Below are 13,317 nucleotides of genomic sequence, written 5' to 3' on the forward strand. Positions count from 1 at the left end.
GATGGTGGGAGTTTAGTGCTGGTTGTGCTCGGTTAGGCAATCGTTGAGAGGCTTGGGTTAATGGTCATGTTGGCCTCAGGCGTCTATGATCAATAAATATCAATAAATTGTGGCTTAGTTGTTGAGATGTTTGTATGTACTATAGAGTCATTGCCATTTCCATGGTGACAGATACATCCGGGATAGTCGTGATCGTACAAGTCACCCCATAGCTTGCGCAGTTCACACAGAGCAACGCAATTCTGAGGTAACTCTAATAAGTTATGGTGTACACAATGTCATAATACGGGCATCAAGACCACGTGACTAACTACAATTTTTTTCCGTATAAATGTGTGGGTGAGGTAGAGAAAGTTGTGCTGATTTCGTACGCTCGCTCTAGCCAACTACGAAAATGCTAACTTCGTCTGACCGTCCACTGATCCCGGTACCCTTCTGTACACGAGTCTCTTGCCACTGTGAGAGCTTCCCGGACTCACCAAGGTGGGAGAGTAGACGGACCAGTCAGGCGAATCTGTACACACAGTCAACAATACAATTAGTCGCATGTTAATTAACAGAGCTCAAGTTACAAGGTGACGAATCCAGTGGCGGAGCATGTGCCCCCCGTTGTGGACCGGAAGTAGTCGATAAAGAAGGTCTGAGGTGTGTGTGTGTGTGTGTGTGTGTGTGTGTGTGTGTGTGTGTGTGTGTGTGTGTGTGTGTGTGTGTGTTAGGTGTGTGTGTGTGTGTGTGTGTGTGTGTGTGTGTGTGTGTGTGTGCGCGTGTGTGTGCATGAGCATGAGCATGCACTGACTGTATGGCCATTAATTCTGCATTTTGTCGTTTCGTGAGGTCACGTTTTCGGGAGCCTAACGCGCGCCCCTCGTCTGAAAGACTCTGGATCCGCCACTGAAGTCTGCAGCGAATCAAAGTTATTTACAAAGTACCGAGCTCCGCTCACTTGAGTATGAGTCCAATTCGCCGCAAAGGTCGGAGCTCGGGACTCGACGGTCACCGCGAGTGACAACATCAGCGTACCGCGACACCGACTCACCGCATCGTTCCTAGAAACAATAAAAGATTGAGCGTTCCAGAAGGAATACTGTAACAATACCATATTTCTCCCATTAAACGCCGCGGCGTTTATTCGATGGCGGCGTTTATATCTTACCTGTACTCTCAGTTGTTGCGGCGTTTATTCGAGGGTGGCATTTATATCTTACCTGTACTCTCAGCTGCAGCGTCTAATCGAAGAAATACGGTATACAGTATTCTATCGCACCAGACATCCTGTGTAGTGAGCTTCATCCCTACTCTGACTCACACTGCAATCCATCCCACTTGGACAAACTCGTTTAGGCAATGACGCCTCCCGACAAAAAGACTTTACAGACGAGCCACGACTATTAGACTGTCTCATAGTACAATACCGCTCGTTTTCTTCTCTCCGACTGTCACCCACCCCCATTGCAGCAGCAGCAGCAGCAGCAGCAAAATCGTCACGCGCGTGTCGACGTCGAGTTCTGCCACCGTGGAACCGTCCCAACGATTTCAAGCCGACGCAGCGACTCTGCTGTGCTCTGTAGTTTCTACTCTCAACGCTCTCTTCTATCATCGAAACGTCTGAGTCGAAATCGACTCCAACGTCGTCGGTCATTACCAGCGAGTCGGTTCGTTCACAGAGACCGGTGACTGAAGGAGGCGTGCACATGTCATTGACCAGTTCGACCATTGCCGCCTCACTTTCCGCCTCTTCGTCATACCGGTCTGTCGATTCGACGTCTAATCTCAGATGCGGGAGAGTGTCCACCAACGAATCCGACGGCGAGAGGAGAGTTCTTCGCCCCCAATGCGTTGTTTCATAAAAACGCTAGAAATGCATGCATGCACACACATCTAGAGACCACAGGAATAACTTTTTATTTGTTTGAGAGAGCGCGAAACAAATTTTTGGTTTTGGACTGGTAGGCATGTTTTCAAAATTACCGTAAAAGTTTAATTTGCATTTGTATTTTGCTGTACTTGGTAGATACTTGAGTTTGTTCGCTTAAATTGTACTGTGTACGACTTTGAGGAATGCTTGTTGTATTCAATAAGGTACTGTATAAGTTTGTACATTTATTACGTGAATTTGTACATTTGTGTGCATTGAAAGTTGCTAATAGTAACAAACATAGAAATATCCATAAATTGCGCGCATGCCCCGGATTTTTGAGCATATAAACCTCGCTGATTAAGCCTGGTTCACAACGTGCCGTTCAACTGAGCGGCAACAAGCGACACGCCGCATGGCAACTAACGTTGTGAATAGATGCCGCACGGTAAAAGCGGCATACTTCATATGTGAGCGGCGTACCGCTAAAGATTTACTACGTGTAGTAGGCTAAAACCACACACTCCCGTTGAACTTGCCCAATCATAATCTAGCACGAAATCACGTGAGTAAGTTTATCTGGGTACTGTAATTACCACGGCTCGGGAGCCAGACAAAGGACGCAGTTGCAAAAAGGTATTTGTGAACAGAGACTGCGGCGCGGCAACACGTTCGCGCGGAAGACGTCGGCAGCCAGAGGTTTTCCGCGACGCGTCGCTAAAGTAAACGGCACACATTGTGAACCAGGCTGTAACACAACAAACCCTTTTTCTAATAATTTTGTTCTTGTGGCCTCAACGTGTTGAGTGACCGTGTTTGCTCGTCAAACATGCACATGTCTCACCTCGAGGACTCTAACCGGCAGCCAACGGCATGTCGAGAAGAGCTCCTCTCTAGACATTGAGAGCAGGTCTCGTAACGGAGCTGCTGTCAACATAACTTGAGCACTAGAAATCAATCAACAATACACACACACACACACACACACACACACACACACACACACACACACACACACACACACACACACACACACACACACACACACACCATTCTTACCTCAATGAATTAATACTTGGAATAGATATAAGAAATTTCTCGTGCTAAGAAGTACAAGCAAACAGCATGAGCCCCGTTTGCGTCACAATAAAAATTGATATAAATTCTTACAAGACTCATTTGTTCTGTCAGCCATGATCTCTGTATCCATTGAGATTTCTGCCATACTCTTGTGTCCTCATACGCCAACTCGCCGATCTCTCTCACGATTCTCGCCGTCTCGTCGTTTCCGAAAGCGTACGCCAGTCGCATCTCGAACCCGTTCTCCTCCGGAGAGAAGTGAGCGCTCGACGCCAGTAGTCTCGCAATATTCCTACTGCAACAATCTCCGAACGACTGCCTATCGAACGCAACATTTGTACGCATGCACTAAACCGTATACAAGTAGCAGGCGGGGGAAATGGAGGCTCGTGCCCCGTTGGAGCTTTTTTCTTGATTTAGTTTAAAAAATCCGTCCAAAACAAGAGTCTAGATGGCAGACCTGTTACAATTGCATTTTAACAAATCCTCTCATCTTGCTATTTGTTCATAGAGATACCGATCCTAGTTATGACGTCATTGTAAACGCATGACCTGCCGAGAAGAATGGGTTACCAGTGGCGTAGCCAGGATTTTTTTCTTACCGAGGCAAATTGATATTAATATTAATTTTTTTATTAATATTAATTCCTTATTGATATGCACTACCTAAGGCTATTGCTGTCATATTGATATGCTTAATTGATTTGACAGGGTAAAAACAGTAAACTACACTTGGATTAGTTAGCAGTTGGCAGATGAAGCTGTCCAATCCTTCTATGTCTCGTGGAATCAAATCTTTGCAGAACATTTTCTCTGCTAATTTTCATATCCTTGTGGACAAACATGAGAGCTAACCCATTTAGCCTATTCTCTCCCATAGTGACAAATGCCACGCCCATTTTTCCTACCGAGGCAACTGCCTCACTGCCTCATGCCTAGCTACGCTACTGGTTACACAATATGTTTCGCTCACCTCCACGACGAGGTGCGGCAAACCGTGATGGCCGCGTTCTACCTAGCGAAGCCGCGGTACCGCGGTCTTCTGTCCATTTCTGGTTGCGGTGTCTGGTGCCCTCTTGTCTGACTCCCGAGAAATAATAATTACCCGTATATAAAGATGTTCTTGATTTGACTTTGTTACTAACTTACTACTTCTTCGCCAAAAAGTGCGCAACAGACGTTACTTTAGGTACGTATACGCCCTGTATTTCGGAGAAAAAAGAGAGCAGGACAATTTTGTCCGTGAATGGCGTCTTCACGATTCATGCAGAGCCACCTCTAGATGAGTACCATTTGCACCTGTTGTGATGCACTACTTCAAGCAAAGGATATCCCGGATAAGCGCGACCACCTGATTTCATGCTAGGCTACGATTGGTCAAACTTGAGCAGCAGCGAGTGGTTTGCCGATGACACTCGGAGCGTGCCGTTTTGCCTCGCGGCAATTTGTTCACAATTTGCCGTTGCCGTTCATTTCGGATGAGCGGCGTGCTGCTTGTTCCCGCTCAGCTGTACGACACACTTTGTCTTTCTTCATAGTTTTTCCACACACTAACAAAGTGTAGGGGTCTTTTTCATTCAAGTCTATTGTAACGGCTTAGTTAGCTTTGTTACCTCAACTGTTGCGGTCTGTCACACTACAGTTGGTCCCCGCCTCATTGAGTCAACTGATCCAGGGAGCCGGTTGTGGCTGCCATAGTTGATCCAGTATTGCCGTAAGTGGTTCCGGACCCTATAACCCTAACCCTAACTCTAACCTTATAACCCTAACTCTAACCCTACAACCCTCACTCTAACCCTATAACCCTAACCTTAACTCTAATCCTATAACCCTAACCCTAACGCTAACCCTACATCCCTAACTCTTAACCCTAAAAAACCGGATCAGTCATGGCAAGAACCGCGGGACCGGTCTATAGTCTAGGATTACTAAAGAACAGGCCCACACCTCAAGTTTTGTGCCCCGGCGGCATAGGCGTAGGAACCACGAAGGCCAGGGGGCATGCCCGCCAATCAGCAGCCTACGGTCACTGTATATAAAATAAGTCATCATGCAAACGAGCTAGCTACAAACGAAGAGCTACAATAATGGCATCTATGTTGCCCCCAACCTGGATGGCATTCACATACCCCTTGATGTAGCAAATCCTCGATCCGCCACTGCTACTCTATTGATCAATTCTCTTACCTGTGAGCGTCATCGAGTTTAGAACGCACAATAATCCAGCAAGTCTCATATTTGAAAGAGAGAAACGTTGTCCGTTGCCGTAGCGATTTGAGAAACGTAGGCAGGGATAGGTCTGACTGTTCCACGAGAACGATGCCCGTGCGTTCATCGACAATAACGTCTGCGAAATACTGTCGACCCTAGAGATGCCATTAGTATTAGCATGATGACTCCAATCGTATTATAATATGGTTACGTACCGAAGAATCTTCCAACTCGTTAAAATTCCGAACAACCACAACGATGTTGTATCTGCGGATGACATCACAAAGTACAGTGACCGCAACACATGAAGACAAAAACATAATATTTTTTCAAGTAATTAATAAATTCCCACGATATAAGCTTGCAGTAGCACTGCCGTTTCGACATCTGTCTGCAGACTGTCCAACCGTCCTGCGCTTTAGGTGATATTACAGAATAAATATTGAGGCATTTCTTGAAGTGTGAAGACTGTTGTACTGTTGGTGTCTGTATACGTAGATCAGTTCACTTTGCGCTGTAAGTCTTTAATCTTATCACCAGGAAGGGCGTGCGCCTCAACTGCCGAGGTTTTCCCTAACGTTCGCTGCATATATAATGATATCTGTACACACACACACACACACACACACACACACACACACACACACACACACACACACACACACACACACACACACACACACACACACACACACACACACACACACACACACACACACACACACACACAATTATATAATATATATACTAAATGACTGTACCGTGCCGTGACTCTGCAGTCCAACTGCACAAGCAACCCACCTTGCTTCCAAAAGCTGCAACAAATCCGTGTCTTCAACAACTTTAGTTGATCCGATGAAAGTCATCTGTTGCCGGTTCCAATCTAAACATTCCCTCAAGAGTAACACTAATCATAGGCGTAGGAATTAACGGTGGAGCCCAAGGGTCCATTTCCCGCCAATAATTTTCCTGTCTCACTGCATTACTCCCAAAGCAGTAGAGCATAATTATGTTGAACAAGATTGTAATGTTGGGCACAGTGCCACCCAAACCTGGAGACCTTCCTACGCCCATGCGACTTCTATCACCAAACTGCACGCAACACTGTCATACCGCCGTCCCTTCCATCGAGTTCTGTCACTCCTTGCTGGAGAGAGAAGCCGACGACGTTGAGAACGAGCAGCTTGCAGTTGACACAACTCGATGATACTTGTTGGCCAACGAGATCGAAAACGAGAGAATCATCGTTTTCGTATCGTACGATTAGTTGAAACTGATCACACAAAATACCATCAGACGGTAGACACGAGACAGACGTCACAACACAATCAAAGTCCTGCAGACTACAAGATAAGAAAGAGAAAAACATTTAAAAAAACTGTAGATAACTAGAATGTTTTAGAACTCTAACTCACCTTGACATTAGATCACTTGAAGAGTTATTTCCGGGATACAATAATTTCAGTCGCAAACCTGATTGCCAGAGCAGCGATTTTGATGAGTCAATGTGTGTGTGTGTGTGTGTGTGTGTGTGTGTGTGTGTGTGTGTGTGTGTGTGTGTGTGTGTGTGTGTGTGTGTGTGTGTGTGTGTGTGTGTGTGTGTGTGTGTGTGTGTGCAATATGCTCAATATTATATTACCTTCAACTCTGTTGAGACTCTGAGATATCTCGTCTAGTAAGACATCGCCATTTCGTGATACAACAAATAGAGCCTAAATGACCACAGCAGTCAAGTGTATTCCGATTGACTGATGAACAACGAAAAGTTTAAGTTGCGAGCGTTCAAGCTTGCATATTAGAGCTTTGTAGGTGTCACTCAAGTTGTTCAGGACTCAACAGTCTTATGTGTGTGGCTGACTCTGTCTGCGTACCTGTATCACCTCTCTGTCTCTCTTTGCCATGAAGCCGTCCTTGCCTGCCCGTTTGTCTGTCCGTCCGTCCGTCCGTCAGTCAGTCTGTCTGTCAGTCCTTCCGTCAGACCTTCCGTCCGTCCGTCCGTCCGTTAGACCGTCTGTCCATCCGTCCGTCTGTCCATCCGTCCGTCTGTCCTTCAGTCTGTCCATCCGTTTGTCTGTCCATCCGTCCGTCCGTCCTTCAGTCTGTCGGTCCGTCCGTCCATCTGTCTGTTCTGTTTGGTCTACCCACCCATTGTCTCCCTGCCTGTATGCCCTCCACATACTCAATTTCTTGCCCCACACAAAGTGAATGCACAATGGTCCGTCACTACTAATATAATATTTCTCTATACAAACGTCTTCCACTTGATTCTTCACAAACACACTAACCTTCATACTTTCTTTATCCCTGTTCTTTACTATCTTGGTTGCCATGTCAACCAACATAGCAATTTTCGGATGTGTTATCTTCTGCTCTTCGAGAGCACACTGATTCGCAAGCAAAGACTGAGCGAGACCATCCAGAGAATCTAACGACATCGATCAACCCATCTGTATCACCAAACTCAACGAAATAGAAAGACTATTCAAACGGCCTTACTGCCAACAACATCGCGCTGCTGCTGTTGAATTGACGTAAACCGATCTAAAGAAATCAGTCCCAATGGCTCATCTCCCCAAGCAATTACAATGCACGCACAAACTTCAGTCCCTCACCTGTTGCTGCATGAAAACTGCAATTGATCAGGAGATCAGCAACATCAATCAGAGTATACAAACATGCAGTCTGTTTGTATGCCTCCACGATTGCTGCATCTACAACAACGTGATAGCACTCGAGTACCATCACACAAAAACAGACTTAAATTGATCGACCAACTGGACTCTTCGGTCATCAAGCTCTTTCTCTTTCTCTTTCAATACAAAGCGTAGACGTTCCAGTGTGACCATACAGAACGTCTCAGACGGCGAAAGAACACCGAGTTGATGTAGATTGGCAACAATCATCTCGCCTCGTTGTTCAATCATTACAAGTATCTCCTTGAACACACCTGATAATGAACGACAAGCAGTTAATTAATTAAGCTACACAATCAATAGAAATCGAGTAAAAAATTTAAGACTAGCCACTAGCCACTGAATGGTACTAATTGTTACAATATGATATATTGAGAGATGCGCATGCATGTCTGCAATAGAAGGCGAGTCATACATGCATTCAAACAAACGAGTTCATCGAACTGTCGACTACATGTTGTGCATGATCTGTCTGTTTATAGTTACTGTAGTCTTACTTGTCAGCTTGACATCACGCATTTTCCATAGATTTACTGGTTTGGCCGTACTGTCTTGGTCGGTACCAATAATCTGACTGCAATGAGGGTTCTCGGTTTTATCATTGATGTTACTACACGGTGATGCAATGTTTTCCGTCATGCTCGCATGTTGTGTGCCACGAAGAATTAGAAAGTCATCCAAAAGGCCACCGACACTTTCCGTTTGAAGACGATTGCTTTCAGACGACCGATGCTTTGACAATTGAACATTCATTGAAGTGCAGTCAGAATGAGGGAGAGCAGATGGCAAGAACTTGTGATAGCCACGTGGCTCTAAGGATAGAAATACCAATGGCGAGGCTTGACTAAAAGTCTATTGTTGGGTTAGTGTATCGGTGCAGCAAGCTTACCTGCATTTGAAGTCCAAGTGGGCACGCCTTTGGCTCCTGGTGCTGATGTCAGTTCTGTATTATTTAGATGAAACGAAAGTGTCAAGGGGAGGTCATCGCCTTCTACAATAAGAGTAATGCAAGACACAAAACGTGTAAATTTATCTGCTCTGATAACTGCCAGTCAACTAACATAAAACACATACATTCAACACACAAACAGACAGACAGACAGACAGACAGACAGACAGACAGACAGATAGATCATTCTTAGTGAAGTGTATAGTGTGCAGATTATGGACAAGGTACATTTGAACTTAAGTACTTACTATTTTGCTGAAATGAAAATATAGTCATGTATTCAAAAATATATGATGACAGATGGACAGACAGAGCTGTTAGGACAATATTTAGACTGTACTAGCAGTTGCAATATGCAAATATATGTATTGGCAGACAGACAGACAGACAGACAGACAGATAATTTATTCTCATACAAATTCTACTTGTGTACATATGCTAGGATTTTCTAAATACAAATCAGTCCTTGAAAACAAAAAAGTCATTAACTAATGGACTTGACGTTGAATGTCAAAATCAAATAATCTTTCTAAATCACCATGATTAGGTAAAAGTTTTGAAAGTTTTCTAAGGATAACTTTGGCATTGCATCTTTGCAGAATTGTAGACAATCTTTTTCTCCAATACAACATGAACATGGAAGCATTAAAATTGGCTTCTCGATTTGCTGACTGTTGTGACAAATGCTGCAAAAATATTCTGTTTTGTGCCCCACCTCCCAAAATGTTCTATCACAAGAGGAACACATCTTGATACATATCCTCCTGGAACAAGCTCTTCTGAACATTTTTTCATTTTCTTATCTTCTCTTGTCGCGGCAGAATGACCATTTTCTTGCTAGCCCTCCTGATGATGTCCTGACTCCACGAATGAGTCAGGGACACACCAATATCCAAATTCTGTCCACTATTTGAATCAAACATTGTAATGTCTGGAGGGTCTTCAGTATTGATGTATTAATGTCTTGGTTCTGTTTGATGGGGAAGGTGAAGGTCAGACAGACACTCACTCCACCCATTTAAGACTGAATTGTGAGACCACACAGGTCCGCCCTCATATTTACAGGTAAAAAAGATGGTATCCGTATTTATCCAAATCATGACCACAATCACACTTTTTAATCCAATTGGTGAAAGAAGAGCCAATCCCAACCTCAGGTAAGAAGCTAAAGAAAATTCGTTTGTTTTTAAAGCGTACTTAGCAGAAGTGGGAATGACATCCAGCCGTGCACCAGCCCCTCGTCCTTGCAGGGATCTCAACTGTGCTGCATCTCTATCAGACTGTGCTTGTATAATAATATCAGTAGCACTATCACTGGCAATCTTTGTGGATAATTGATGCTTTAATGTCTTTGGATATGAGATAAAGTCATCAAGAGACTGTTGTTCTCCATCTTTGTGGTTTGACTTGAGTATTGGTGGTAAAGCTTGATAGGAAGAGGCCACAGTGGAGGCGATTGACCCTGGCAGTGATTTACTGCTTTGAAGACTAAATCAAAAAATGATGGAAAACTCTCAGGTAAGTCTTTCATGGCTTGACACCATGAAGATAAGAAAGCTGCTGGTGAAATTTGACTGATCTGTGTCAATCCAAAACCACCAAATTTGATCTTTAAACTTGCTTGATTCCAATTATTGTATCATCCAGATAGACAGAAAGACAGACAGACAGACAGACAGACAGACATACACAGACAGACAGACAGACAGACAGACAGACAGACAGACAGACAGACCTGGGTTATCTTTTAAGTTAAGTTGTTACTGTTTTTAGTGCTTTTTCCTGTGTACTGTAGCACCTAAAACATTATGTCATTGCCTAGCACTCTTTGTATGATAGATGAATGTTTGAAAATATATGTGACAGACAGACAGACAGACAGACAGACAGACAGACAGACAGATAGTTATTCTCTCCCAAGCTGTAAATGTAACAAGCAAAACGAAGCATCCTAAGTGTTAACAAAAGCTACTGAAATGTCTGAGGTCATAGCTATTATCCTAATGAACATAGTGCTGAATATCTACATCAAAGAAAACATCATTTATTTTACCTACATGCAATCTACTTATTTTCTTTAATATAACTCTAGCATTACATCTCTGGATAATTATAGAAATCTGCCTATGCCATCCTGTCCTGAAGTCAGCTTCAGTACTTCTGCCCTCCAAATCTTTTGATTTCTTCGAGAGTAAGTTCAGGTAGTTATCAGCCTCCTGACGTCAGAACCCAAAGTGTTCAAAGACAAGAGGAGCTAAGTTAGGTGTTGTGCCATCCTGAACTGACAGAGCATCGTATTTGCTTTTCTTTCTCATCTCACATCTCTCAGCTGCATAGCCTGCCTCTTCAGACGCTCTATTTAGAATGTCCTTGAACCAAGGGTGAGTTATGGTTACGTCCATCTCTGTGCTTGATTCACCGTACATCAAAATATCGGGGCAATCTCAGATTCTGTATATTGTTCTCTTGGCTCTTTGCGATGATGCAGTTGGACCTCGTTCAAACAACTGCACCATCCTGACACTATAGAATTGTGTTGCCAGACTGGTCCTCCGCCAAACTTGCAGGCGAGAAGATGATACCCAGTTCCATCCAGGTCTACTCCCACATTCACATTTGTTTATGCATGACTTAAAAGGCATTGGTAGACCGAGACTCAGAAAGGAAGCTAGACGGAATCCTTTGCAATAAGTGCGTACCTATCTGAGGATGGTAAGGCCTCTAACCAAGCCCCAGACCAACTACCTTGAGCAGAATATAATCTTGCAGCATCCCTTTGTGAGGTGCAGAAGACAGACAATGAGCTGCACTCAAGAGGCCAATTTCCGAGCATAGATTGGTACTGAAGTTTACCCTTTGACAGACAGACAGACAGACAGACATACAAACAGACAGACAGACAGACAGATAATCTATTCTCACACAGATTCTACTTGTACATATGCTAGAATTTTTCAAAAGCAAATCAGTCCTTGCAAACCACAAAGTCATCAGATGAACTTATGGACTTGGCCTTGAATGTCAAAATCAAATAATCTATTTAAATCAGACAGAAAGACAGACAGACAAACAGACAGAGCTCTGATGTTTTTCCAAGGTCATCTGAGTCAGATGGTGCTGCTGCAAAAAAGAAGAGAAGAGAGGAAAAAGGCAAAATATGCAAAGAAAATTTTACCAGGTGGATCAACAGTCAGTTTCATTCCCTTAGCTATAGAACATTTTGGACGATGGGGTGAGATGGGAAAAACTTTCTGGAAAGGCTAGCCAAGAAGTCACGTGATGAACTTGGTCGACCTAACACTGCTGAGTTGCTGGACATATGGAAAAAGAGATTCTCAACTCAACTTCAGAAGTGCACCGCAAAGGTCATCATGAGAAAAATCTCAGCTCTGACAAATGACATTGACTGTACTGTAGATTGCTCTACCCAGTTTTTCAGCCACTAAGTTGGCTCCGGGTAGTCTGCATTGTTCTCTTTTAAGTGTTACATGTATGTTTGTTTTTAAAATCTAGTCCTAGTAAACTCTTGTAGTTACAGAACTTTATATAGTTACCTAGCTAGCATTGCATTATAGATGTATGTTTGAAATAAATGTTATTTGACAGACAGACAGACAGACAGACAGACAGACAGACAGACAGACATGGCTTAACGCTATCCCTACACCGGAAGTGTTCGTACTCAATTCTTGCAAATTTTGCTTGGCGTCCTTCCTTTGTTTGGGTTTGCCCATAGCCTTCTCCAGGTGGACAACGACATGCAATTGTGGAGCTCTTATAGGTGACAGCAGATACCATCTGCTGACCTGTAAGACTGGTGGCGGGCCGGTATGGTCTCACAAATCGATTTCGTCCATCTAGTCTGACTGTTTCCGTGGGTTGCATATCCACCATCGCAGAGCCGAGGAGTCGTTATACAACTACAGACAACAAACCGTATTTTTTGACTCGGACATTGGAAACAACGTTGACCTAGATATCTCCCTCGCCCACAAATGGAGTAGTGACATCTTTCCATCATCTACTGGTGTTAGTGGTGCCGCTGCAGAGAGGTGAGCAGACAGAAAGAAAGAGAAATACAGCAAACAGCAATTACCAAGTGGCATAATTGCCACTGTAACCCCACTGATAATGGAGTATTTTGGAGCTTGGGGATCAATGGGTAGAAACTCCTGTGCAAATTATCAAAGAAGTCATCAGACAAGTGGGACGACCAAATGCTGCGGTCTCTATCGACTTCTGGTCCAAACGCTTTTCTATTCAGCTCCAGAAGTGTAATGCTAGAGTCATCTCTAAAAAGCTATCTTCGCTGTCTGAAGACAACAGATGTGACCTTTTGCCACCCAGTACTTCAGCTACTAGCTGGTACTGGAGACTTTGCTTGTACACTGTAGTTTTTAAGTGTAGTCCTCATGCTTGCTTGTAGCTTAGTTTAGTTGATGAACACTACTAGTAGTTGAACAGCACATAGTACCCTGCATTGCAAAATGTATCATAGATAAAAGTTCAAATATATGTGATTGACAGAC

General features: G+C 43.8%; 1 protein-coding gene across 3 annotated transcripts; it reads right to left on the reverse strand.

The window, feature by feature from the left end:
* Positions 1-287: 287 nt before the first annotated feature.
* Positions 288-8,015, reverse strand: LOC134185508 (protein shortage in chiasmata 1 ortholog-like). Of its 3 annotated transcripts, XM_062653311.1 has the most exons (16): positions 7,922-8,015; positions 7,759-7,857; positions 7,643-7,687; positions 7,432-7,571; positions 6,786-6,858; positions 6,562-6,619; positions 6,260-6,489; positions 5,948-6,029; positions 5,362-5,413; positions 5,123-5,301; positions 3,026-3,254; positions 2,915-2,958; positions 2,700-2,802; positions 1,265-1,852; positions 944-1,046; positions 288-514 (listed from the first exon to the last, which is right to left on the reverse strand). In XM_062653311.1, exons 1-16 carry the CDS (start codon positions 7,935-7,937, stop codon positions 387-389), a joined length of 2,169 nt encoding a protein of 722 aa, XP_062509295.1. In that variant the 5' UTR covers positions 7,938-8,015; the 3' UTR covers positions 288-386. The 3 variants fall into 3 exon arrangements, with proteins under 3 accessions (XP_062509295.1, XP_062509296.1, XP_062509294.1); XM_062653312.1 differs by having other exon boundaries at positions 930-1,046; positions 7,759-8,010; XM_062653310.1 differs by having other exon boundaries at positions 7,759-8,005.
* Positions 8,016-13,317: the final 5,302 nt, after the last annotated feature.

This window comes from Corticium candelabrum, chromosome 10 (assembly GCF_963422355.1).
Source record: "Corticium candelabrum chromosome 10, ooCorCand1.1, whole genome shotgun sequence".
Taxonomy (NCBI): Eukaryota; Metazoa; Porifera; class Homoscleromorpha; order Homosclerophorida; family Plakinidae; genus Corticium; species Corticium candelabrum.